At 41.1% G+C, this 27,614-nt stretch overlaps 1 protein-coding gene across 1 annotated transcript in view; it reads left to right on the top strand.

The window, feature by feature from the left end:
- The window catches only part of RAP2A (RAP2A, member of RAS oncogene family), a 40,849-nt gene extending 13,487 nt beyond the window's left edge, over positions 1-27,362 (top strand). The window contains exon 2 of the mRNA XM_089679979.1: positions 24,530-27,362. Coding sequence (XP_089536105.1) covers positions 24,530-24,767 — 238 coding nt within the window. The 3' untranslated portion in view covers positions 24,768-27,362. The remainder of the gene's footprint in view (positions 1-24,529) is intronic.
- The last annotated feature ends 252 nt before the right edge of the window (positions 27,363-27,614 follow it).

Raw genomic sequence — 27,614 nt, 5'->3', positions numbered from 1 at the left:
AAATTTACAGGGTTTCCAAATTGTAACTGTAGTTCACAGTATTCATATTCAGTTCACAGTTCTTATATAAAGTGCTCCATTCTTCAGTTAAACAAAATACTGGTGCTCTGTGACCCCCACCTTCAGTGTGCCAAATACAGATTCCAATACTGGTGAGCAATCACATGCCAATCTCCGCTAGTGAAACCACACTCACCGGATTAACACAATAAGAGGGTCTCACTGTGCTCTTGTTTATAAATTCCAGCTCCCCAGGATCCACTCCTTTCCTCCTCTCTCCTCTGGTTTTACCACTTGTTACCTATTGCCAGCAACTTCCATACCACCATAGAATAAAACCAGGGAAGATCCATATGTCGTTTAATCCTGCTTTATTAAAATTGAATAGCAAACTATCCCACACAGTTAAATGTACATCATCCCTTTTTGTTTATGGATGATAGGACTGTATTTATTTTAATAAAATAAAAATCTAAGTAACTTTTTTCATAATTGATATACAGCTGTCATGACCCAGCCCTTTCCCACCCCATCTACAAGGAAACATTAGCAGGAGGAGCTTCAGCCTTTGAAATACAAAGGGAAAATACATAATTAATATCAAATAAAAATCTTCATTATTTTGTGCAAAAACCTGGTGTGGACCATCTGGGGATAGGTTCTATCAATCACACCATTGCAGCCTGTGTCAATTCTTTGTATGTACTTACAATTACAGGGAGGTGATGTCTCTATCAATCAACATGTAATATCCTGCTCCCATAATGTAGAGCTGTTTACTGGGCATGGAAGAGAGAGGAAGGGGACTGCCATTTACCATTGTGTATAAGCCCACATCTATTGAATATTTGTTCTGTGTCCTGTGTCCTATATGCTGTAACCTCTCATTTAATGTCATACAATACCAGAAAAAAGTAGCTATGGACTTTTTTGACAGACATATAGGGGCTCACATGTGGATTATTTGGATGCAAACAATGTTTTTTTTTTTGTGATGTAAAATAAACTTTTTATATACATTCATGTAGTGTTCTTTACCATCAATATATGTCCCTCAGAAATGACCATGGCTACTTTTTTTGCTGGTGTTGTAAGTATATGTCCACATGCGGGACTCTATAGTTGTATGAGAAAAATAAGAAAAAGGAGGAAATGAACAGCTTTGAAGGAAACTGAAACTGGACCATGCTCAGTAAATGTGGCGACAGCTGATCTACACAATGATAGGCTTCACTGGGGACAAAGAAAAGGAGGGAGGAACATCGAACAGCAGAATCAACCAGATTTTTTGCAATCTACAGAACATGAATCCCATAGTGACTGAGTGAGTATGAACATCATGTAATACAGCATGTACTGACAGTTTCTGTTGATGTGGGTATAATGACACTTTATGGATTATTTTGCTAGTTAAACAAGCTGAACACCTTAGATTAGTGTCCAGCTGTACATTTCACCTTTATGGGTTCACTTTCTACAAGGCCAAATACAGGCTTTAAATCATCTGCTGGCCAGGAACATTGACGTTTCCTGGCACCTCTGTGGAGGAGGGGACATGAAGATATAAGTTTGACAACTACTGTACTCACTGCAGATACCGGGATATGCAATATGAATACATAAAGTTGAACCCTGTTATTACTTCACTGTATGGTGAAGATCTTGCTGAGGAATCTTGCTGATTTGGAACAATCCTATAACAGGAGTACTATGCTATAAAAAGCAGTCTTTTTAAAGTAGTATGATCTTGGAATTGTATTTTATTGTTTTAAGCTGTACTATAAAAAAAATCTATTTGATGCAGTGGCTGCACTTTATTCCCTTTTCCCAGGCCTTTTGTAGGCCAGTAACTCTTTCTGTTTTAGGGTTTCTGGATAGAGGCGCAATGGAGCCACCTTGGACACCAACTTTGTCAATCTGGGGAGAGGGTAGTGTTGGATACACCAGCAGATTGAGGTGGGCTTGAGAAACAAATTAAACCCACACTCCTACTAACACCATTTAAGGTCAACTTTTCCCAAAAAAATGGTTTATGCAGTTTGGGGCCCCAGTAGGCACTAAAAACTGTGCTGCTTTGTAAAATGCTCATCAGTTTGAAGCAATCCCCACATCCTGTCTTGTTGCTAGGATTCGAAAACCATTGTAGGCTCGCTCGCTCCCAGCATTACAGGATTGAAAACCAACAATTTGTGCATCTCAGTAAAAAGGCAGGACATGGGGATTGCTTCAACTGGGTAAACATAAGGGGGGGGGGGAGTAGGAGGGGAGAGGGAATTTTCATTACTTTTTAGAGCTTTTTCCTCACTTAATCTTGGCTTACACCTGCATTGCTCTCTGAGGCTTGGTTCACAGCTGTGTGGGTCAGGAACAGTTGCACTCATTACTGACCCGCAGGCAAAATGCACTCTTTGAAGATGTACAGGGGTGTCATTAATTCCTAATGGTACCCTTTCACAACAGAAAATGTTCTGGTACACCATGAGGTTCAATGTGGCCACTTTTTTTTTCTAATTATTTTCCACAGGTACAGCAGCCCATTCAAAGGGATGATGCTGTGCCCAGACAAACGTGGCATGCTGGACCCGCAACTGTGAATTTGACTGAAAAGCAATCCACAGTGGATTGTTTTTCAGCTGTACAGGTGTGCCTGACAGGTATTCAAGAGGTAATGCTGCTTCCTGAATGCCTGTTTTTTTTTTGACAACTGAACAGGTTCTTCGGGGGGAATAATGTGCTGCAACCACAAGCATATTTATTGGCTGTTGGTTGTGGCATGGCCAAACACAAGTGGATATAATTTTTGCTGCAATGAGAAGTGTAGTATCATGGCAAGTGTACAACCCTGTCTGGGGATAGTAAAACCATGCCTCCAACTGCAAGTATAAAGGAGTCCTTACTGTTTCATCTCTGAGATAGGAACTTCCCCAGAATATGAATTGGTGTTTTTTTTTACTCTTCCATACTCTATTGAAAACCAACATGAACTGAAAATGCTTACTCCACGTTCACTACACATTGAGCTACCTCATTTCTTGGGTGGAGGATGCCAAGCATCATCTAGCTCATTTCTCCCCAGCTTTGCAGCCCTTGCCTGTCCATTTTTCATTAATTCACTCACTGAGGTTGCACATCACAAGTGTGTGTTAACCAGGTGGTCTACAGACTAGAAATGCCAGCTCCGCTAGACTAACATCAACCTCCTGAAGGTATATTGATATTTGTATAACTCCACCTAAGGGTCAGCCCATTGCTTGCATTAGGACTAAGAACTCTTAGGAGGAGTACTGAGGCAGGGATTTATTTAAAAATCCTATTAGCATGCTGATAATGGGTGAGTGAGGAACCAGATTGGTCAATATATAAGCAAATTAAACTTCAGCTTTAAATGAGTCTAATACTCATCCTGCCAAGACAGTTGGCACACTCTGCAGCAGTGGCATACGTAGCTTAAACGTTTTACTATCCGTTAAAAGTATTAAAACCAAAGTGTAGCTAAAATTTAAAACAATGGAGACTTAACTTACAGTTAGTATGATGTGTCTTTTGTCCAAATTCATCTGCTTTCAGTAGAAATTTTGCTGTGTCCATGATCTCTGGGGTATGGGTAGATGATGGCTCCGCCCTCCCCATTCAGAGACTCCGTTTTATTCATAGAAGCTGCCATACGGCATCAATGAATGGCGAATTGGGTATGAAAGGACAAGTATAGTCAAGCTCTCTTAATGACAGCCTGTAACGGCCTGTGATGGTGCATGGCATCAGACCCCAGCCCTTCTCACCAACTCGTGACCGAAGGACCATCCAATCTTGCACCGCGCTGTCACTTGTGTAACAATGCCACTCTCAGCTGCGCCCTGTACAAAGATTTTCCTGCTCGCGGGACCACAATCTATGTGCCAGCAGCCTGAGAGCGATTGTTACTGGGTTAGGTTAATTACGCAATTAACCCTTCACACTGCCGCCACCACCTTTTTGCAGAGAAGAAGGAAACTCACAAATCTTAGCAGTAACACTATGATATTAGTATAAGCGTCTGTAACACACTGTCAATACAGACAGATATATTCAGAGGATTATTACATACAGTAGCACTCTTCAGAGACAGGGATTCTTTAGTTTGCATTAAAAGCTTTAGAAACAGTTCAACACTTTCAGAATATAGGATTTATTACTAAAATGGTGCATTTAAAATATTTACAGAAAAAGATGTAACAAATATATAAAGGGAGCAATAAAACAACAGAGAAATAAAAGAGAGAAGTTCAGAAGGCAGAATACTTGCAAAAGTTCTTGGTTTGAGCAGAGTCCAGTTGTCCAAACAAAAGGTTGCTTAAAGGAAAGCTCGTTTTTCTATCATCTCAAAGGGGTGCCTCCTGAGAACAAATGACCAATCGTCCAGTTTGGAGATGGGTGTTAGGCGGTAACTAAAGTTATGACCAAATCCCTTACAAGTTCATACTACGGTCAATAACCTTCAATAGGTACAGGTAGCATCCTAGCAATTGGCAGATTAATATTTAGAATTATATTCTAAATGCACAGATACCAAACTTAGCATATCTTGCCACTCCGGATAAAAGAGACTGCTTTATGTTTTTTTGTAGGTACTGATATAGTCATGCAAGGTCTCGTTTGACTCATATTAAAATGACCTATCCGAATATGTACTTCATATTAAGGTGTCCAGTTCCTGCTGAAGTGTATGAATGTGTATGAAAATGTAGAATGTATGTTTTATGTTTTATGGCAATTTTGCATTTCCAGGCAGGGGGCACACGCTCCCTACCCGTGCCGCAATTGGCAAATTCAGCTGTCAATCACTGGGTCCTGACCGGAGATTCCCTGCTGGCACCCGGCGATCGCCGAGTATCACTGACAAGGGAGAGGTCTGTATGTAAACAATATAGATCTCTTCCCTGTCAGCTCCTGCACGTTTTGTATTGCTCTGCATAGCAGAGCAATACAAAGCAGCATGCTTACACTGTAAAACATGCACACAGTTAACCCTTTGATTGCCCCAGATGTTAACCCCTTCCTGCCTAGTGTCATTAGAGTAGTGTCAGTGGTATATATACTGCCATTTGTAAAATCTATAACTTTCACATAAATCAATTAATTTTTTTTCTAGCAAGGACATGTAGCAGAATACATTTTGGACTACATTTATGATGAAATTTCATTTTTTTAATTTTTTTACTGGACATGTTTATACACTTGCCTACTGGGCACTTTCACCCCCTTCCTGTCCAGGCCAATTTTCAGCTTTCAGTGGTGTTGCACTTTGGATGACAATTGCGTTGTCATACAACACTGTACCCATATTAAATGTTTATTTGTTTTTTTTTTCATACAAATAGAGCTTCTTTTGGTGGTATTTAGTCATCACTGGGGTTTTTATTTGTTGTGCTGTAAACAAAAAAAAAAAAAGAGCAAAAAATTTGGAAAAAAAAGGTTTTCTTTGTTTCTATTATAAAATTTTGCAAACATGTAATTTTCTCCTTCACTGATATGCATGGATGAGGCTGCACTGATAGGTAGCACTGATGGACACTGATGAGGCGGCACAGATGGGAGTTGTTGAGGAGGCACTGATATTCAGCAATGATGGGCACTGATTGGTGGCATTGACAGGCGACACTGCTGGGCACTGATAATCACTGCAGATCTCCCTTGTCACTGTTGCCGGTTATCGGCAGTACTTTCCTCACGCTGTGACAGCATGAGGAAAGTGCTGCCAATAACTGGCAACTGTATTTAAATTGTGATCTGCTGTGCCATTGGACACAGTTGATCATGTAGTAAAAGGCCGATGTGATTGGCCTTTTACCTCCGCTGGGGTTGCACAGGGAGCACGTTCTGGGAGAATGTCCATGGACGCCCTCCCAGAACTGGACAACCACGCTGTAGCCGTCTTTCGGCTATAGCGCGGTTGGGAAGCGGTTAATAGCAAAAAGTCAAAAATTTAGTTTTTTTTTCTCAATATTGTCAGTCTTTTCTGTTTATACCACAAAAAATTAAAAACCGCACCAATGATCAAATACCACCAAAAGAAGGCTCCATTTGTGGGGAAAAAAGAACATAAATTTCATTTGGGTGCAGTGTTGCATGACTACGCATTTGTTAAAGTAATGCAGTGCCGTATCACAAGAAAATGGCCTGGTCAGGAAGGGGGGTAAATCGATTTGTGCTGTGTGTGTCTTCTTCCATGGTATGGGATACTAAGCTTTACCAAGATCTTTCTGGAAGGCCTATGATATCACCCTTGCCAGGGCAGTGCAAAATGAAATGAATGCAATAATGCAAGGCATGGCTTTTCTTGTATTTGTATTAAAACTATCCAGTGGCTGCTAAGCTGGTGTTGCTGGGCACAGTGTTCAGCACACAAACACAAGTGTATATGCTAATTATAACTTTGTTTTCCTTAGAACAGCACAGCTTCAAACGTTTAAACAATAAGGAAGAGAACTCCTTCCACCCACTAATTTTACATTTCTGTTTGATCTTCCTATGACTCATTTTCCAGCTCACTAAAATATTATTGTATCAAATACCACGTGTTTTAGGCACACTTGAGGATTTAGCTGGAGATGCAGGGGCACCGCCTATTTGCTGTGGGCTTTTTGTTTTTCATTCCAGAATGGCTTAATGCTTGGTGTGCAAAGTCCTCAGGGTTCCAGTAACCTAGTGTTCTAAGAACTTCAAATATTTGATTCTAAAAGCCAGGGATTCCCAACTCCACCCCCATGAATTTCTCTGCAGTCTTGTAAAGGTAGAGTCTTGGACACCATACCAAATTAAAGGGTTAGATTACCTCTACAGATAAACTGTAAATGTGACTAACACCAGGCCCCCTTCCTTCGCAGGTCACCGTTGTGCTTACCAATGGCGATTCTTAACTGTCAGGGTTTTCAAACTGGTAGAGTTGGTGCAGGAGCCCTGACAGCTGAGGCTCATGTGTGATAAGTACAGCAGGCACCCGGGGGATAATGTGGGAGTTTTTCTGTAAAGGTGAACAAACATATGACAACAAAAAAAAGTCTTCTCTGCTTTGTATAAATTCCACCATCGAGGAAGTCTCCAAGATCCTCTCTGATGCCCGCCTCACCACCTGCCCCTCGACCCTATCCCCTCAAAACTCCTACGACTTTCTTCCCCCTCCATCCTATGCTCCTTCACCCACATCTTCAATCTCTCCCTCTCCTCAGGCACTTTCCCCTCCCCTCTGAAACATGCACACATCACCCCCATACTTAAAAAGCCCTCCCTGGACCCCAATGACCCGAACCACCTCAGACCCATCTCCCTGCTCCCCTTTACATCTAAACTCTTCGAGCGCCTCGTCTACACCTGCCTATGCTCTCACCTCAACGACAACCACCTCCTCGATCCCCTACAGTCTGGCTTCCGTCCCCTACACTCCACTGAAACCGCCTTACACAAACTCTCCAACGACCTTCTAACCGCCAAAGCTAATGGCCACTATTCAGTGCTCCTACTCCTTGACCTCTCTGCGGCCTTCGACACAGTCGACCACCCCCTGCTCCTCAAAAAACTACACTCCCTCGGCCTCAGAGATTCTGCTCTCTCCTGGCTCTCATCCTACCTGTCACAATGCTCTTTCAGCGTTACCTATAATGCTACCACCTCCCCCTCACTCCTCCTCTCTGTTGGAGTCCCTCAAGGCTCTGTCCTTGGGCCCCTTCTCTTCTCCATCTACACCTCCTCCCTTGGCCAACTCATACACTCTCACGGCTTCAACTACCACCTCTATGCCGACGACACACAAATCTATCTCTCAACCCCCCACCTCACCCCCTCGGTCTCTGCCCGAATCACACACCTACTGAGCGACATATCAGATTGGATGTTGCTCCACTTCCTTAAACTGAACCTCTCCAAAACCGAGTTTCTTGTCTTCCCCCCAGCCCGGACCCCACCCCCCATTGACTTCTCCATCACATCCAACAACGCCAATATCAAACCCGCCCTGCAGGCCAGAGTACTTTGGTGTCATTCTGGACTCCAACCTATCCTTCCAGCCCCAAGTCCAATCTTTAACAAACTCGTGCAGACTCCACCTCCGCAACATCGCCAAAATCCGCGCGTTCCTAACCCCAGAAACCACTGAACAGCTCATCCACTCCCTCATCGTATCACGACTCGACTACTGCAACTCCCTCCTCACTGGCCTGCCTCACCGCTGGCTATCCCCGCTTCAGTCGATCCTGAATATGGCTGCCAGACTCATTCACCTTTCCAACCGCTCCGTTTCCGCCACCCCCCTCTGCCAATCCCTCCACTGGCTTCCGATTGCGCAACGGATCAAATTCAAAATCCTAACATTGACGTACAAAGCCGTCCACCATACTGCCCCGAACTACATCACTGACCTAATATCCAAGTACCGCCCAGCACGCACACTCACAAGACCTCCTTCTCTAGTTCCCTGGTCTCCTCCTCCCATACCTGCCTCCAGGACTTCTCCAGGGTGTCACCCATCCTCTGGAACTCCCTACCCCAACCCATCAGATTATCACCTACTCTCCTGTCCTTTAGGCGCACCCTGAAAACCCATCTCTTCAGGGAAGCCTACCCTACCCCCTGCTAACTTGACCGACCTCCTCCACTCTTCCTACCACTCCATCCCCCACAGCTATCTCCTCCTGTACCACTATTCCCTCCCTCCTAGATTGTAAGCTCCAAAGAGCAGGGCCCTCAATCCCCTCATGTTTTGCATTGTATTGGTATTGTTCTGTCATATGTTCTGTCCCCCTTTGTAATGTACAGCGCTGAGCGAACTATTGGCGCTTTATAAATACTGTATAATAATAATTGTAATGTGGTTTTAAGTGTAGGAATCCAGGATTTAGAGTCAGCATTATTCCTGTATATTGTTGGGATAATAATATGAAAGCAACCCAGATTTTTTCATAGGTGACCATGCATAAGGAATGCAGTGCACTACCCAGGCAGGGTAGCACTGTACCTACCATTTGTATTGTGCTCTAAAAAGCATCTATTGTAAAGGCTTGTTTTACACCTTCTCTTCCATATACAGTCAGGTCCATAAATATTGGGACATCGACACAATTCTAACATTTTTGGCTCTATACACCACCACAATGGATTTGAAATTAGATGAACAAGAAGTGCTTTAACTGCAGACTGTCAGCTTTAATTTGAGGGTATTTACATCCAAATCAGGTGAACGGTGTAGGAATTACAACAGTTTGCATATGTGCCTCCCACTTGTTAAAGGACCAAAAGTAATGGGACAATTGGCTTCTCAGCTGTTCCATGGCCAGGTGTGTGTTATTTCCTCATTATCCCAATTACAATGAGCAGATAAAAGGTCCAGAGTTCATTTCAAGTGTGCTATTTGCATTTGGAATCTGTTGCTGTCAACTCTCAAGATGAGATCCAAAGAGCTGTCACTATCAGTGAAGCAAGCCATCATTAGGCTGAAAAAACAAAACAAACCCATCAGAGAGATAGCAAAAACATTAGGCGTGGCCAAAACAACTGTTTGGAACATTCTTAAAAAGAAGGGACGCACCGGTGAGCTCAGCAACACCAAAAGACCCGGAAGACCATGGAAAACAACTGTGGTGGATGACCGAAGAATTATTTCCCTGGTGAAGAAAACACCCTTCACAACAGTTGGTCAGATCAAGAACACTCTCCAGGAGGTAGGTGTATGTGTGTTAAAGTCAACAATCAAGAGAAGACTTCACCAGAGTGAATACAGAGGGTTCACCACAAGATGTAAACCATTGGTGAGCCTCAAAAACAGGAAGGCCAGATTAGAGTTTGCCAAACGACATCTAAAAAAGCCTTCACAGTTCTGGAACAACATCCTATGGACAGATGAGACCAAGATCAACTTGTACCAGAGTGATGGGAAGAGAAGAGTATGGAGAAGGAAAGCAACTGCTCATGATCCTAAGCATACCACCTCATCAGTGAAGCATGGTGGTGGTAGTGTCATGGCGTGGGCATGTATGGCTGCCAGTGGAACTGGTTCTCTTGTATTTATTGATGATGTGACTGCTGACAAAAGCAGCAGGATGAATTCTGAAGTGTTTCGGGCAATATTATCTACTCATATTCAGCCAAATGCTTCAGAACTCATTGGACGCCGCTTCACAGTGCAGATGGACAATGACCCAAAGCATACTGCAAAAGCAACCAAAGAGTTTTTTAAGGGAAAGAAGTGGAATGTTATGCAATGGCCAAGTCAATCACCTGACCTGAATCCGATTGAGCATGCATTTCACTTGCTGAAGACAAAACTGAAGGGAAAATGCCCCAAGAACAAGCAGGAACTGAAGACAGTTGCAGTAGAGGCCTGGCAGAGCATCACCAGGGATGAAACCCAATGTCTGGTGATGTCTATGCATTCCAGACTTCAGGCTGTAATTGACTGCAAAGAATTTGCAAGCAAGTATTAAAAAGTGAAAGTTTGATTTATGATTATTATTCTGTCCCATTACTTTTGGTCCCTTAACAAGTGGGAGGCACATATGCAAACTGTTGAAATTCCTACACCGTTCACCTGATTTGGATGTAAATACCCTCAAATTAAAGCTGACAGTCTCCAATTAAAGCACATCTTGATTGTTTCATTTCAAATCCATTGTGGTGGTGTATAGAGCCAAAAATGTTAGAATTGTATCGATGTCCCAATATTTATGGACCTGACTGTATGTAAGGGGCTTCCACTGTCTTTCATGGTTTTTTAACCAATTTTTTTTTTTCCAGAGTTAATACAGAAAAATAAAAGTAATGTGAACAATTAAGCCCACTCAGGGGCAACACCCAAAAGAAAATCAAAGAGTTAACAAACATAATAAAATAAAATTTCTTATGGATCATATGGTGTGTGTGGCTTGAGCACAGAAGAGCTAGTACAAAAAAGGATCAATAATTTCCATAAAATTAGCAGATACCCTCTTAAGGGTAATCAACCCAATGTCCCAAATGAGAAAGGAAAAAACTGACACTTCCATGACTACCATAACAGTATAGGACCATGTAAACATCAGATGGTAGGGTACATAGTTAGTCTGGCTGAAAAAAGACAAACGTCCATCCAGTTCAACCCAAAAAAAAAAAATGTATAATCCTTTGATCCTTTCATTGATCCAGAGGAAGGCAAAAAGAAACCCAGCACAGCATGATGCAATTTGCTTTTGCTCCTGCAGGGGAAGAAATTCCTTCCTGATCCCCAGAGATGCAATAGGATATTCCCTGAATCAGCTTTACCTATAAATGTTAGTATCCAGTCATATTGTGTGTATCTAGGAAAGAATCCAGGCCTTTTTTAAAGCAATCCACTGAGCTAGCTAGAACAACTTGTTGGGAGTCTGTTCTACATTTTCACAGCTATTTCTGTGAAGAAACCTTTCCATATTTGAAGATTAAATCTCTTTTCCTCCAGATTTAAAGAGTGCCCCCTTGTCCTCTGTGATGCCCTAAGGGTGATGAACTCTACCCTGAGTTCACTATATGAACCACTGATTTATTTATACCCGTTGATCTTATCACCCCTTAATCTCCTCTTTTCAAGAGATAATAAATTCAGTTCCTCTAATCTTTCCTCATAGCTGAGCTCCTCCATGCCTCTTATCAGTTTGGTTGCCCTTCTCTGTACTTTCTCCAGTTCCCCAATGTTCTTTTTGTGAATTGTTGCCCAAAACTGAAGTGCATATTCCAGATGAGGTGTTACTAATGATTTGTACAGGGGTAGAATGATATCTCTCTCTCTCTGGAGTCTATACCTCTTTTATTATGAGAGGATTTTGATTGCTTTAGAAACCACAGCTTGGCATTGTATGCCATTATTAAGCTTGTGGTCTACCAGAACTCCCAGATCCTTCTCCACCATTGATCCCCCCAGTTGTACCCCCCCCCCCCCCCCATTTTGTATGATACATGCATATTCTTAGCCTCCAAGTGCATAACGTTACATTTAGCAACATTAAACCTCATTTGCCACATAGTTGCCCAAGTAAACAGTGCATTGAGGTCAGCTTGTAAGTTGGAGACATCCTGTAAGAACGTTATTCCACTGCACAGCTTGGTGTCATCTGCAAAGACTGAAATGGTATTAATAATCCCAGACCCTATATCGTTCATAAATATATTAAAAAGTAAGGGTCCCAACAATGAACCCTGGGGTACACCACTAACAACCCTAGACCATTCAGAGTATGAATCATTAACCACTACTCTCTGAATATGATCTTTTAGCCAGTTTTCTATCTATTTACACAGCAATTTTTTTTTTTTTCAAGCCTGTAGACTTTACCTTACAGGTGCCATAGCTGTGGCTGCATCATATAGCCAGCATGCCCAAACCTTGGAAAACTTTGGGGCAACCCCTAGTATGATATGTGTCCTAATTTAAAGTTAAGTTGGAATTCACAAGTTGCTTCCAAAACTGGACAGTGGGAGGAGTTGGTTTCATCCAACACATTGTGACAGCTTTCCTGGTGTAGAACAAAAAAGAGGGCCCTCTCTACCACAGTAGGAACCAAGTCCTCCACAAGACCCAACAGGAAGATTCTGTGCGACGGGACGATGGACAACAGGGTTAAAATTATTGATGACATTGCTCCAGTAATGGTAGATAGCTGGGCATGTCCAGAATATATGAAAGAAGTCACCAGGTTTGTGGGCACATCTCCATCAGGCTGAGGAAAGGGTTTGATTCATCCTGTAAAACCTGGCAGGGTGTAGGATTTTACATTATGAGTTTGTGTCTAGTTGACACCAGGTGTTTGAAGGGTATGTTCCTTGTATCTAGCCAGTCCTGGTCATGTAGGTCAGAAACCTCTATCTGGCACTTTTGTTTCAAAGTGGATAGCTTGGGGGTGTAAGCCAACAGAAGGGGCTAATACACGTTGTACAACTGAGGTTGACTTCTGAATTTCAGGGATTTGAAGCAATAGTTCAAGATCTAGCTGGCAATGAGGAAAGTGCCTACTGAAGGCGTGTATTACTAATATTAAAGATAAAAAAGGTGTGTATATTACGATACTCAAAATCGCAAAAGATGATATCTCATCACCTTTTTAAATATGTGCAAACATATTGTTTAAACCATTGTGAAATTATACCTTGAAAAAAAACTACACACACACACTCCAAAAATTCATAAACAATATTACATTAAAGTGAAAGGTAAAAAATGAATACACATAAAAAGTACACTCCCAGTGTCCAGTTACAGTCCAAAAAAGAAAATCCACCTAAAATATGAATACTGTGTGCTATGACCTTTGCATGCAGTGCTCCCAGATCACCAACTAACCAGAAGTGCCACCTTCTTATCAGATTACCAGGATCTTTAAGAAAAAGCGATCAAAATCACTGGAACACATACAGTTGTGTTCAAAATAAAAATCACTAACCTGATCAATCACTGTTTTTGGTAGAAATGATATTTCTACATGGCAAATAATTTGCTAGCAGGTGTAGTAGAGTAATAGAAATCCAACAGACCCAACAGTCATGACATGCATTCTGCTGATTCTGTGTAATTGAATCACTAATTGAATGGGGCATGTTCAAAATAATAGCAGTGTGGAGTTCTATTAGTGAGGTCATTCATTCTTTGAAAAACAGGTGGCAATTATTGCCCTTATTTAAGGAAGGAAGGCAGCAAATGTTGTACATGCTGGTTACAGTGTATTTCTCTCTGAAATTCTAAGGAAAATGGGTCGTTCCAGACATTGTTCAGAAGAACAGCGTACCTTGATTAAAAAGTTGATTGGAGAGGGGAAAACATAAAGAAGTGCAGAAAATGGTAGGCTGCTCAGCTAAAATGATCGCAAATGCTTTAAAATGGCAACCAAAACCTGAAAGACGTGAAAGAAAGCAAAAAACTACCATTCAAATGGATAGAAGTATAGCCAAAATGGCAAGGACTCAGCCAACAATCAGCTCCAGGAAGATCAAAGAAGGTCTAAAGTTACCTGTGAGTACTGTTACAATTAGAAGACGCCTATGTAAAGCCAAGCTATCTGCAAGAAGCCCCCACAAAGTCCCACTGTTGAAAAACAGACGTGCTGAAGAGGTTTACAATTTACCAAAGAGCACATTGACTGGCCTAAAGAGAAATGGCGCAACATTTTGTGGACTGATGAAAGTAAGATTGTTCTTTTTGGGTCTAGTGGCCGGAGACAGTTTGTCAGACGACCCCCAAACACTGAATTCAAGCCACAGTACACTGAGAAGACAGTGAAGCATGGTTGCGCAAGCATCATGATATGGGGATGTTTCTCATACTACGGTGTTGGGCCTATTTATCGCATACCAGGGATCATGGATCAGTTTGAATACATCAGAATACTTGAAGAGGTCATGCTGCCTTATGCTGAAGAGGAAATGCCCTTGAAATGGGTGTTCCAACAAGACAACGACCCCAAACACACCAGTAAACGTGCAACATCTTGGTTCCAGACCAACAAGATTGACGTTATGGAGTGGCCAGCCCAATCCCCGGATCTTAATCCAATAGAAAATATGTGGGGTGACATCAAAAATGCAGTTTCTGAGGCTAAACCAAGAAATAGAGAAGAACTGTGGAATGTAGTCCAATCATCCTGGGCTGGAATACCTGTTCACAGGTGCCAGAAGTTGGTTGACTCCATGCAACACAGATGTACAGCAGTTCTCAGAAACAGCGCTTATACAACTAAATATTAATTAAGTGAATCACAGGAAAGCAAAATCCTTAAACATTTTTCAGTTTATATAGTGAATATTTGAGTTTGTAAAGAAGAATACAAACACTGCTATTTTTTTTGAACAGTCTAATATTCACTTTTCTTCAATTTTTTTAGAGGAACAACACAAATTTGATATATTTTTCTTCATGTTTTGATTTGGAATAGAATGTGTAGTGTTCCCAATGCATTTGTGTGCATGGAAATAAAAGCTATTAGAAGGATTTTGAGCTTTATTCACTTTTTTCAACACACTGCTATTATTTTGAACACAACTGTATGTAATATCACTCCCAGGGTCCACTGCCACTTTCCAAGCACATCCTATCAATCCAGATTCACAAGGATGCCCAGCTGTTCCTCAGGGAGAGTATGGAGAGAACAATAGGAAACCATAGAGTAATAATGCTAAAACCTTGCCATTATATATACATATTACTCACAAAAATCACAGGGTACATAAATACATTTAGCACCTCACATTTATCACAGGCCGTTGGTCAGTAGAATAATATGCTGTAAATTCTGCAAATGTCCCTTCCAGGGAAGTGACCACAGAGCTGTCAAGTGTGCTGATTGCTGGGACAATAGTGAGTAGTTTATCGTGTTCTGCACGCAGGGTGAGAAATCTACCATTTTTATCTCCTTGTTTTGAAGATTCATGTTTACACCTATGGAGATCTAAGTTAGAAACATCAGTCAGGTGTAAGAGTAATTCCCTCCTTTTGGTTATAGGCTGTTCAAAATGGACAGACATAGCAGAAAAGGCATACTGCTCTGTTTTATTATCTACAGTCTTCTGTAGGCTTTGTGTAGTCAACTCTTACTCTGAACAGGTAGCTGAGACTGTACAGATGTAGTGACCTGTAATGGGCGTCTTAAAGAAGAAGATGACACAGTATTATTATCTCAATAGTATTGTATAAGAAATGGAATGAGTTCTAAGAATGTGATCTGTACTGCGTACACAGTCTCCTAAGGCATTTGTTACAGTGTTGACTAGTACGTAGTAATAGAGCCAATGGACAGTGGCCTGATAGGCTGCAGGGAGATAACTGGCCTCCTGGACATTCACCAAAAGGGAAGTATAAGTCAACACAGGAAAAGATTTTATAGGTAGTGGAAAAGCAGGAATAAGACTTCCATAAGATTGGCTGCCAGGGCCAAAGTGGGCAACATGCTGGTAAAGTTTTTGTTTGGAGTTGGTATAGTTTTTGTTTGGAGTCGGCCTATCAAGATCCGAGGACACAGTGCCATTAAAGTCGCCAATAATCAAGATTTTAGCAGAGCAATGTGGGGTTACCTTTTCCAAGACAAGCACTCACAGAAATGCAAAGGGGGGTGGGGGAGCACACCATCACAGGAATGTAGGGAGAGGGCTGTCACAATAAAAAAACAACACAGGCACGCTCAAATCAGAGCTCTGCCATTGCTGCTCACACGTGCTTGCTTGGTGAATATGCTAGAAGAAACTAGGATCACTCAATGAGACTCCACTTTCTAATGCACTACATGACTGACAGGTTCTGATTAGTAAGTTGTGTTTGTTCTCTTTACATATAAAGGTTAGCACATTTTTTGTTTTAAGTGAATAGGCTTTCACTGTTTTACAAAGGAGAAGTGGCAGCTGTGCTCTGCCACCACCCACAAATTCAGCCCCTGCGTGGGAAAGAGCAAAGAGACATGCTAGTAAATGATTGTGTTTTTCAGAACAACCATAACAACAATTATATAAGTTTTTTTATACATATATTGCTCTACCTATAGCTCATTTTAAATGTATCATGAGAGTCATATATTAAGGCTGGTGTTGCATGCTTTTGAGTGTATGGAGCTGCTCTAAATGGCATGGGCTGCAAGAAGTGCCATGGGGATTGTGTTTGAGTTGGGCAAAGGAAATAAGAGGAAGGCATATAGGTATAATGCAGTAATGGGTGGCATTGAGATAAGTGCAGCTTAATACCTGCTGGCCTGTGGAAACCTGTCTGGACATTATTTGTTTCTTTGTGGAGTATTATTGTGGTATTTAGTAGCACATACTAGTGATGGGCTGAACCCCCCCAATTCGGTTTGCGGTCGAACATTCAAACCTAATGAAATTTTGACCGCGAACTTCGAACAGGGACAATTCACTAAGTGGTATCTTACTGCATCTGAGTATGTGGTAAGAGACCACATAGCTACTAAAATACCATATGAGTTATATTATTAAGTCATGCGGTATTTTAGTAGTGAAAACATTATATACTGTTTCAACGGTCAGTGGGCTTTCCTGCTGAGATCTGAATGTAATAAAAACTACCGGCATTTATTTTTTTTAAACCATGTGGGGTGTCCCCCCCATCCATACCAAGCCCTGCAGGTCTGGTTTGGATTTTGAGGGAAACCCCCCATGCCAAAATTTCTTTTAAAAATGGCGTGGGGATCCAAAATCCATGCCAGACCCTTATGCGAGCATGCAGCCCGGAAAGGTTAGGAAAGGGATTGGAAGAGCATGCCCTCAACATGGGGGGGTGCTTTGGGGCAGGGGGGGCACACCCCCAAAGCACCTTGTCTTCATGTTGATGGGGACAAGGGCCAGCCACAGTTGTGGGGATCTGCGGGCAGGGTGTTTTTCAGAGCCTGGAAGCCCCCTTTAACAAGGGGGCCCCCAGGTCCCACCCCCCCCCCATGTGAATGAGCATGGGCTACATGGTGTGACTACTCATTCACACAAAAAAAAAATTACAGTAGACAGTCTTTGACAAGTCCTTTTATTAGAAACAAAAATAAAAAAAGTCCCCCAAAGTAGATCCGTCAATTATGATGCCCACCATCCACCCAAAAAACACCCCAAAAACGCTCCACCCTCGACCCTGGCTCCCGCTGTCCGATTGCTGGGCAAGGATGACGTTTCTTAAATATTTATTATTTATTTTTTTCAAGTACTTATATAGCGCCATCAATTTATGCAGCGCTTTACATATATATTGTACATTCACATCAGTCCCTGACCCTCAAAAGGGTGTACAATCTAATCATACATACACATACTAGGTCCAATTTAGACAGGATCCAATTAACCTACCAACATGTCTTTGGAGTGTGGGAGGAAACCGGAGTACCTGGAGGAAACCCACACAGGCACAGGGAGAACATGCAAACTCCAGGTAGGTGGTGCCGTGGTTGGGATTCGAACCAACGACCCTAGTACTGCCAGGCGGAAGTGCTAACCATTTAGCCACTGTGCTGCCCACTGCAAATACTGTGATGACGTCACATGGAGTGGGGCCAGCCCCACCCCCTTGTGACGTCCTCGTGCACTGTGATTGGCCAAAGCATTGCACCTGACCTGTGGTCAGGTTAATTGCTTTGGCCAATCACAGTGCACTGTCAGGGTGCAGTTCATTGTGGGGCCACATTCTACAACCTATTACAAGCTTGCTATTTTTGGTGGAGTTCTGAAGGCATAATATTTTTGTAATGGTTTAAAGTGATTTTAAAGGTTTTTTGTTTTTTTAAATTGCAAACATGTTACACTTACCTGCTCTGTGCAGTGGTTTTTCTCAGCGCAGCCCCGGACCTCCTCTTCTCAGTTCCCCCGCCAGCACTCCTGACTTCTCCCCCTTAACCAGTGCCCCTAATAGCAACCTACTTGCTATGGGGGCACTGGTGTGTGCTCACTCCCAAGCCTTGCCTATGCATCCATACATAGTGCCACGGCTCAACCCCACCCCTGCTCTCTCCTCATTGGCTCACTGGCTGTGGGTGTCTCAGCTTTTGAGGAGAGAGAGAGACCCGAGACAGCCGATCCTTCTGTGCACTTTGCTGGATTGAGATGGGGCTCAGGTGAGTGTGGGGCGCAGCACACAGAAGGTTTTTTACCTGCATACATAGAATACATGAAGATAAAAAACCTTCAGTCTTTACAACCACTTTAAGCACAGAACTAGTAGAATGTGGTGGCTATAATGAGTAGGCCGGATGTAGGTGAACTTTCCTGTTCTGTGACACGCATGTGTAAATGGCCTTGTACAATGAAAGGAAGGAGCCCATCTGACAAGACGCAGAAAGTGACAATAGGATGAGCTCATCACTGCGCTACTTCTCTTTTAAGTGCTCAGCACACTCACAATGAGGGCCATATAGCATACAAGAGCATACAGACCCTTTAGTGCTACAATAAGAAACACTGGCATTTGCGTTCACTTGTACAGACATACAACCCTGGACACAGAGGAGTTAATTTTCTAAAGGCAAATATTTTACAGTTTGCAAGTGCAGCTGCACTCATTTTCCATAGTAAATGTAATGTAATAAAGATTCACTTTGTAAACAATACCCAGGCGTGAAGATTTTTTTATTGTTTTTTTTTTTTAGCATTTTTGCTTGCATATATATTGGACAACGGAAATCAGCAGAGCTTTGCCACATTTACTAAGCTCTGGGGGAAATGAATGCAACTGTACTTTCAGAGTGCACAGTCTATTGGCCTTTAGTAAATCAGTTCCAGAATGGCTGTGGCAATTTCCAGTACGCATCTAGTGGCAGGAAACACTAATGTGGACAAATCTCTGGATTAAAATTGCTTACTGCAGCAAAAACTGGTTTTGTTTATTTTAATTTTTTCATTGTGGCTGGAATTCTGCTGTAAAGTTTTTTTTTTTGGTTTTTTTTTTTTTTTGGTGGAAGAGACTTTGTGTACACACAGGAAGAGAATGTAGCTTTTTTGGCAGCGGAGAAACGCAAAGCCAGGTGCCATGGTGAGGGTCCTTTCACACGGAGCAGACCTGTTTAGTGGATCTGCTTGCTTAGTGGGGGATCTCTCCGCTGATCCCCACTGAGCAAGCAGATGACAGCTCTGTGTCTGCCCCGCTGCTGCAGAGCAGACACAGAGCTGCTTGCTCTCCTCAATGAGGAGGTTGGATGAAAACGGACCACCTGTTCATTTTCATCCGACCTGATCAGACAGATGGAAGGGTAATTGGATCCCCGTCCCGTCGGGTGTTGGCAGGTGTAAACGGACAGGCGGACCAGATCGGAACATCCATGTGAAAGAGCCCTAATGTAGCTCTATCACACATGCATGGGAGTTATATCGTGACTGGCCACCCAGTAGTCAAAAGAGGACACCGAGTGGTATAAAAACAAAAGATGGGAGCGATTGTGAAGCTATCATTGCTCAAGGAGGGCAAATGCTAAATTAAGTATGCAAATACTTTGCACATTTAGGTAAATGATCCCACAGCCCCCACCTCTAGTTCATTTCTACTTTAAAGCGGTAGTAAAGTTTAAAAAAAAGATTTCCCCCTGCAAGGTAAAGGCATAATGTGCTAGTATGCATCGCATACATTATGAAAGACTTACCTTGAAACAAAACCCTCCAGCTGCGTGCTGTCACCACTGCAGAGGCTTCCATCTTCACCCTGTCTTCCTTCAGACTGTGGCCGCTTGAATGGCTGAGCCGCGATGACGTCACTCCTGTGGCACACAGCTCTGGAGGAATGGCATGGATATGTCATTCCTTCAGAGCGCATGCACCGGTAATGTCACCGGCATCCACTCACTAGAATATCTCCTAAAGGGTGCATGTTTAGGAGATATTCATTTTACCTACAGGTAAGCTTTATTATAAGTTCACCTCCAGGTAAAAATAAACTTGAGTTTACTACCACTAGAAATAAGACTGTTCTAGAAGATGGAGGTGCAGGTTACAGGGTAGAAATGTTTCATAGACCTTCTTTCCTCCTGTAGGTTTTCAGCAATAAAAGGAGCATAAGTGCTGTATATATCATGAATGCAATGTTTTTATTTCCTCCATTTCTAATTCTTAGTAGTAGTAAGGCTGGTGTCACACAGGGGATCTTGACACGGGTAGTAATGTGCCAAAATCAGGAACTCTAAGAGACTGACTTCAGGTCTATATGGAATAGCTCACTCACTAATGGGGCCATCAAGATATTGCTGCTATTGATAGCGAGGGAGATTTGGCAGTGTTTGGGGTGGAAGACAAAGTGCTTCCACATTTTGACACTAGCAGTAGATTTGCCTGTGTCATATCAGCCGTAGGCTGGCCATACATGTATAGAATATAGTCCATTTACAGTGCGAACGACTATTCGTCTCTCGACGACTTGTCCACTAAACACATAGAATAAAATTTGTTCAAAGATTATTTTTACGGTACACCAAAGGACATGGGCAATACTAGGCAGGGGATTTTTTGTTTCAATTAACACATGAATGTATACACTTTGGTTGAAACAATTAAAGTTTTCACTTCGGGTTCATCGACATTAGCCGGGCCTACTTTCGAAATCGGCTCGAAAGTTGAGTCCACTAACGGCACGAGTGTCGAACAATCTTTTCAAAAATGAAAAATTTCAGCTGATATTCTATACGTGTGTGGAGGGCATTAGTCACAACTAGACTTGTTTTGTGATGTTGAACGACATTAGGAAGAGGGGCCAGAACACACACTGATCACAGGTTGAAGGGGAACGCTGTGCTGTTGCTGTCAGCAGGTGAGAGACTCCAGTGTCTGCACATTTTCCCCACAGCAGTGAGTATTTACACACAGTATATCCAGTGTGGATTGAAGCACCATGGAATGTGAGTGTAATATTTATCTATTTTACATTTTTTTTTCTGTTTCAATAGTTTCATTAAGAAAGTTTTGGGTTTTGGGGGGGGGGGGGGGGTTATATTCTTTTATATATCAGTATACGCTATGTGGATATTTTGTGTATTTTTGCATTGCTTGAAAATGACAGCTAAATGAGAATGGAAAAGTGGTGTTACAAAAAGCGATTTCAGACTATTCCTTGGTGAGTTTAACATCAAGTTAACATTTATTCATGAAAAGGTGAACTAGCTCCAAATATTCTGGCCACCCCACTGCACAAAGCGTCTGTGATGTCCTGTGTTGCCAGTGTAGCGGAATGTGCACTGCAGTACAGCCCCAGAGTGAGTACCCATCATAATGCTCGCAGTGGCATGCGCTTATTGGTCAGCACGGCAACATGACCATGCTGACCAATAACAAGTACTTCTGTTTTCTCGGATGCTTTACTGGAAGAAGCAGCCTCAATAACACTTCTTGTTCATGGCCACGTGGCTGCACCGACCAGTGAGCACTTGCTATTGCAATCATTTTGATGGGTACTCACTTTGGGGCTGCATATTGCATATAGGGACATTTGGGTATGGACCGCTACATCGGCAGCATAGGCTGCTAACAACAGGATGTTTACATTTTGTTTATTTTTTGTGAAAAAGTGAACTTGTCCTTCAACACTGGTGTGGAGAGTTCACTGAGTAATGTACCTCTGTTTGTCAAAGGAGGTCGATGGAGATACAATGTTGCAAATCTTGTGCAAGAATGATGGATTTATTTGGACATCTAACACAATATAACTAATAAAGAATAGGAGGAGATTAGAGTAAGAATTTAGACATAAGAGACTTGTGCTTATAGAATTCATTTTATCTGATTGTATTCACAATTTTTGATTTTGGATGTCCTATATGGGAATAAATGTAGTGTGCGATCTATATGAAGAGACTTAAAATTTTCACAAAAGTGGATGTAAAACTAATATATGGATACCTAAAAGATATGTATTAAGTAATTTGCTATTGTGCTGATATGTGAGGTTATAGGATCTCTAAGAGACTGTCTGCAAGTCTGTATGGGATTGCTCCAGCGTTAGCTCGGACAGCGAGATACTGCTCATTAGCAAGCTAGATCAGTTAATGCTTAGGGCTTGTGAGGAAGCGATTCCACAGAGGGAGCAATGTGACACTACTGTTGGAGTTGCCTGTGTGACATCAGTCTTAAGCTGGCTATAAACTAGTCGATTTTTTTTTTTTTTAATTTTTCATTCTAAGAGCGCTTGTTCATTTTTCTAATCATTAGTGGGGTCAAACCAACATTCATGTGGGACTGCAGTGACAAGAAAAGTTGCAGGATGAACACAAATATACACATTTCTAACAGTGAATGCAATTTTCATCCAAGAAAATCATTTTTTTCTATAATTGAATGTTAAAAGAAAACAAACTCTTGACGAACGGCATTCACCAGGTCACCAACGCTACTCAGAATTTTGATACACGTTTTCTTACAAGTTTTCAATCTACTAATGCACGACTATTATTATTACTATACAGGATTTATATAGCGCCAACAGTTTGCTCAGCGCTTTACAATATAAGGGAGACAATACAGCAACAATACAGTTCAATACAAGAGGGTTAGGAGGGCCCTGCTCCTTGGAGCTTATTCACATTCAGCTTGACTCATTTTGTAATGTTGAAATATATTCCACAGTTCTACATATCAGGAACCCTAGCTTTTATAGCCATGGGGGTAATGCAGATATCTAAATTCATTCACAGTGGAATTAAGATGGGAGATGTGAACATTTGTGAAACCACCCTGTTCTATTCAAATTACGTAATCCAAAGGTGAAGTTACATGGAAAAATACTGAAATGTCTTCAACATTACAGAAAACGTCCTGTTGAAAGTGATTAAAATATCACTAAAAACCCTCATCATTAAAAACTGTCAGTAAATGCTGTATTACATTATTATTATACAGGATTTATGGTGTTCATACTCAGTCACTATGTGATTCATTTTCTGTATTCTGTAAAAAAAAAAACCTGGTTGATCCTGCTGTTCTCTATCTCCCCCTTCTGTCCATGGCCCCATGCAGTTGAGGTTTTTTTCATTGTTGGCAGCTAGTGCACATGCTCAGTTTTCAGTGTGTTTCTATGCTGAGCATTCCTTATCTGATGACATCTGAGAGAGCCCATGTGACTATAGAGTCACACATATTGGTGTATACACAGAGACAGCCCACTCCCTCCTACCTCCTCCTTGCCCCTAACCAGCTAAACACAATAGGCGTGGGATATTAAATCTTGATTGACGGAGGCTTTGTCTCCCTGTTATTCTAAGACACAGGCTGGGGGGGTGTGACATGACCCTGTTAGAAATCTGCCCACACCATGTTGTTTTGATTATATATATATATATATATATATATACACACACACACATACTGGTATGGCAAGTTATGACAGTTTATTGATATTATTTATTTTAACTCTCTATCCCAAAGGTCATGTGACAGCTGTATATTGATTAGGAAAAAGGTACTTAGATGTGTGTTTGTTTTTTATAAAAATAACTACCGTGCCATCATGCACACACAGGAAGAGAAGTAATAATAATGTAAATTAAACAGTGTGTGTTTAGTATCACTTTACCTATTATTTACACCATGACCTGGATAAATGAGAACCTTAATACATACACACACTCTCGTATTCCTTCCCTTTACCCTTATCCCTGTGCATAAAATAGTCATGTTTGTTGCAATTCTGTCCTTGGTTTTCAAATTCTTCCAGGCTTGATTTTTTTTTTTACTGAGCCAGCCAATTTTGATTGATGCTGGATCCCCCTCCCCTATCAAATTGGCTTTCACCTGTTGGTGTGAACCTCTCTACTAGCACTGGAGACTGATTGTCTGAATTCCATAGGCAGTGTCAGTTTGAGGCAGTAAGTCATTGGTATCCTCCTTTTGCTGTTTGGAAATAATCTTTTTTATATATATATATATATATATATATATATATATATATATGTGTGTGTGTGTGTGTGTGTGTGTGTCAGTCAGTCCTACAGGTCCCCTATAAATGTATTTTCAGTTGCATGAGGATTAGGAAATACAGTGTATTGCGTGGTGCATAGTGAACAATAATGTACATTTTGCTAATGTGTTATATTTTTTTTTTTTGTTCATGCAGATATGAAAAGGTGCCAGTAATCTTGGTTGGCAACAAAGTTGACCTAGAAAGTGAACGTGAGGTGTCATCTAATGAGGGGCGCGCCTTGGCAGAAGACTGGGGATGCCCTTTTATGGAAACATCAGCAAAGAGTAAAACCATGGTGGATGAGCTTTTTGCAGAGATTGTTCGGCAAATGAACTATGCAGCCCAGCCTGATAAAGATGACCCTTGCTGTTCTGCGTGCAATATACAATAGCGCTTTTATGTAACTTAGGTAGACATGACTATATTTTAGCACCAATGGTTTAAAAAGGTTTTTTTTTCCTGTGATTTTCCCAAAGAGAAGCATTGAGTGAAACCCTTGCAGAAGTTTAGAAACAGAAGTATGATTTGTCTAAAAGAATATTTTAAGAGTCTCCATTTGCTACATTAAAATGTAACTTGTGGCATTATTTTTGTGGCTGTCCCAGCCATCATCTTTTTGCCACATTACAGACTAGAGTGGAAAGAGTTGTCTTTCATTCAATGAAAGGATACAGAAACTACAGCCTCACTAACTAGACTGGGATTTCTCCAGTGTTTTCAAAGTATTCTTTTCTTCCTGAACTGGACATCTGGACAACTTAATGCCTGTGCATCTGCAAAAAACAACCACTCAAATACCCTGCCTAACAAGACATCTACAATGAGATGCAGCTGGATATGTATGAAGACATGGAAATGCACGCAGTCTTGTTTTGGAAAATTAAGCCATGTTTCATCTAGATAAGGGAGCAAGCTGTCAATTTCTGCATGCTTCCTAGCAATCATTGGACCTCGATAACTCTTAGAAAATGTTATTGGCTTATTTTACTTTAGCATAACAATTTGATTCTAAAGTTTAGTCTGACTATTTTTAGTTTTTACTAATGCTGATAGGCTATTGTGAAGTGAATGTTAATGTGACAAGGTGCTGATGTCCTGGCATTTAATTTGAATTGAACCAAGTATATTTATTTGCATGGGCAGCTGCGCACAAATGCGTCCACAAAACAAAATCTGAAAGAATTTCCAATTTGGGATCCGAAAACCCAATCTTCTATAGCATCATGGAAAAAAAAAAAAAGAACCATATTCTGAATATTTGATAGAAATAGTGTCCATTTCTTTTGTGGGAGTGAGAAGCAGTGTGAATGTACAGTAACTATGTATGCTGGTTTCCAGTTCTTGTATTTGAGCTGAGGTTCTTTGTATTTGCTCTACAGCATTAAATATATACACTGAGTTATCCCAGAATAAAAAAGTGCTTTTTTATGTGAATAAATACAATGTGCTACTTCTTGTACACTCAACAAGCACTGAGTTTGTTCATATCTGCCTGGACAAGGATGTAGGTGTCTAACAAATTATAGAACATTTTAGAATTCTGCTTTTGTTTTTTTTTTTAATGTACACAGTTTGTTTTGCTCTCTGCTGGGTCTACATCAAATCACCAGTAATAATTTATTACATTTTTTGCATTTTGTTTTTTTAACAGTGTGGTGAAACTAAACAAAATATACACTGTTTGCCTATGTACTTTTTGTTTTGTGTAAAGACATTACAGTCATATCTTGTATTTTGCACATGTGACCTAATCTCCCTTTCAACATTTAAGTCATTTTAAAGCACTGATTGTGGTCTGTATGAACTCCACTTTTCTTGAAGATGTTTTATGAGTAAACGAGAAAAAACGTTTACTAAAAAAACATTATTTGTTATAGTAAAGTGCATTTTTTTGTAATCCATAATTCAGTATATAGAATGCAGGCTGGGCATGAAACTCAAAACAGTTCTCTAGTTTTCAAGTGCATCTAAACCCTTATTTTAAAAAATAATGTTCTTTATGCCCTGCAAACAGTGGCAGCAATGTCACATATATATTTTGGGTGTAGCGCTGCATTCTTTATTATATTTAATGTCACACTAAATGCACATTGCAAAGATAGACCAAGAGAGGATGTGCTTCTTCAAGTGCTAATACAGCAAGCATCATCCTTTGCTGCAATTCTGAAACCCCCCCTCTGGACTGCCCACTACAGGTATGATTGATAAGGCATCCTGGAGGGAGTATAGTTAGATGCTTGATTAAGCAATGTTGTGCACGAGTCCACGCACTTACCGGAGGTCGTGGCAATGTGCAGCAGTGCTGTGTTTGGAACTAAAAAGAAAAATGATTCAAATGTGTGTAAATGTCATTTTTCTAATGCAATGATGCTTCTTTGGTTAAAAGTTATTTCGTGAAAATGGTACTGCTTGAGGGTTTAGTTGCACTTCATCTTCTGCTTGGAAAGACTGAGTAATGGGATCTTAAGTGCCACTATATTGTTGGCCTTTAGGTTGATATTGGTCCTAAAAAACAACATGACTTGGTCCAAAGACAAGATCAGTGATGAATGATAACTGATTCAGTACAGCTGCATTAATATTGAGTAAGTCTGGTGATGACCAATAATGACCTGTATTAATTTGCTACTCTGCAAATAGGTAAAATAATGTGACCGAATGCCCCAAGTAACAGAAGGCCAGATAGTTTGACCATTCTCTTGTGGGAGCTTGGGTAGTGATCCTGGTATTTGGGCCAAGCTGTAGGATTGTAAGTAGTCTGTTTAAGTTGGAGATAGTGTAAAGGAAGAAATGACGGTGATGTCAGTATTCATAAAATCATTTGAGGAGCAGCTGTTACTGGTTTATGCAGTACATTGTTGACAGCTGGCAATAAACTATATATTTAACTTGGTTTTGCTTGTTTCCATTTAAATAATCCACATTCCTTTTGTTTTAATTGCCAAATCCAGAAATCTGTAAAATAAATTTTGAAAAGCCATGGTAACTTCTTGTTAGATGTGTTTGTACAATTTTGTTACATATTAAAGGGGTTGTCTTTTCTTGATGGATTACAAAGGAGACGGCTACCGTGCTCTGTGGAAGGAGTTCAGACTTGTTTTTGTTATTCATTACTACACAGTGATATCTGTTCAAACCAGGCACCTCAAACTAAAATAAAATTAGATGCATAATATTTAATAGACCAGAACTGGACACATTGGGGTTGATTTACTAAAATTGGAGAGTGCAAAATCAG

The sequence above is a fragment of the Staurois parvus genome, unplaced genomic scaffold (genome assembly GCF_062004578.1).
Source record: "Staurois parvus isolate SC_StPar_1 unplaced genomic scaffold, SC_StPar_1.0 ptg000233l, whole genome shotgun sequence".
Taxonomy (NCBI): domain Eukaryota; kingdom Metazoa; phylum Chordata; class Amphibia; order Anura; family Ranidae; genus Staurois; species Staurois parvus.
The sequence above is the reverse complement of the archived record's forward strand: the minus strand, read 5'-3'. Positions and strand labels throughout refer to the sequence as shown.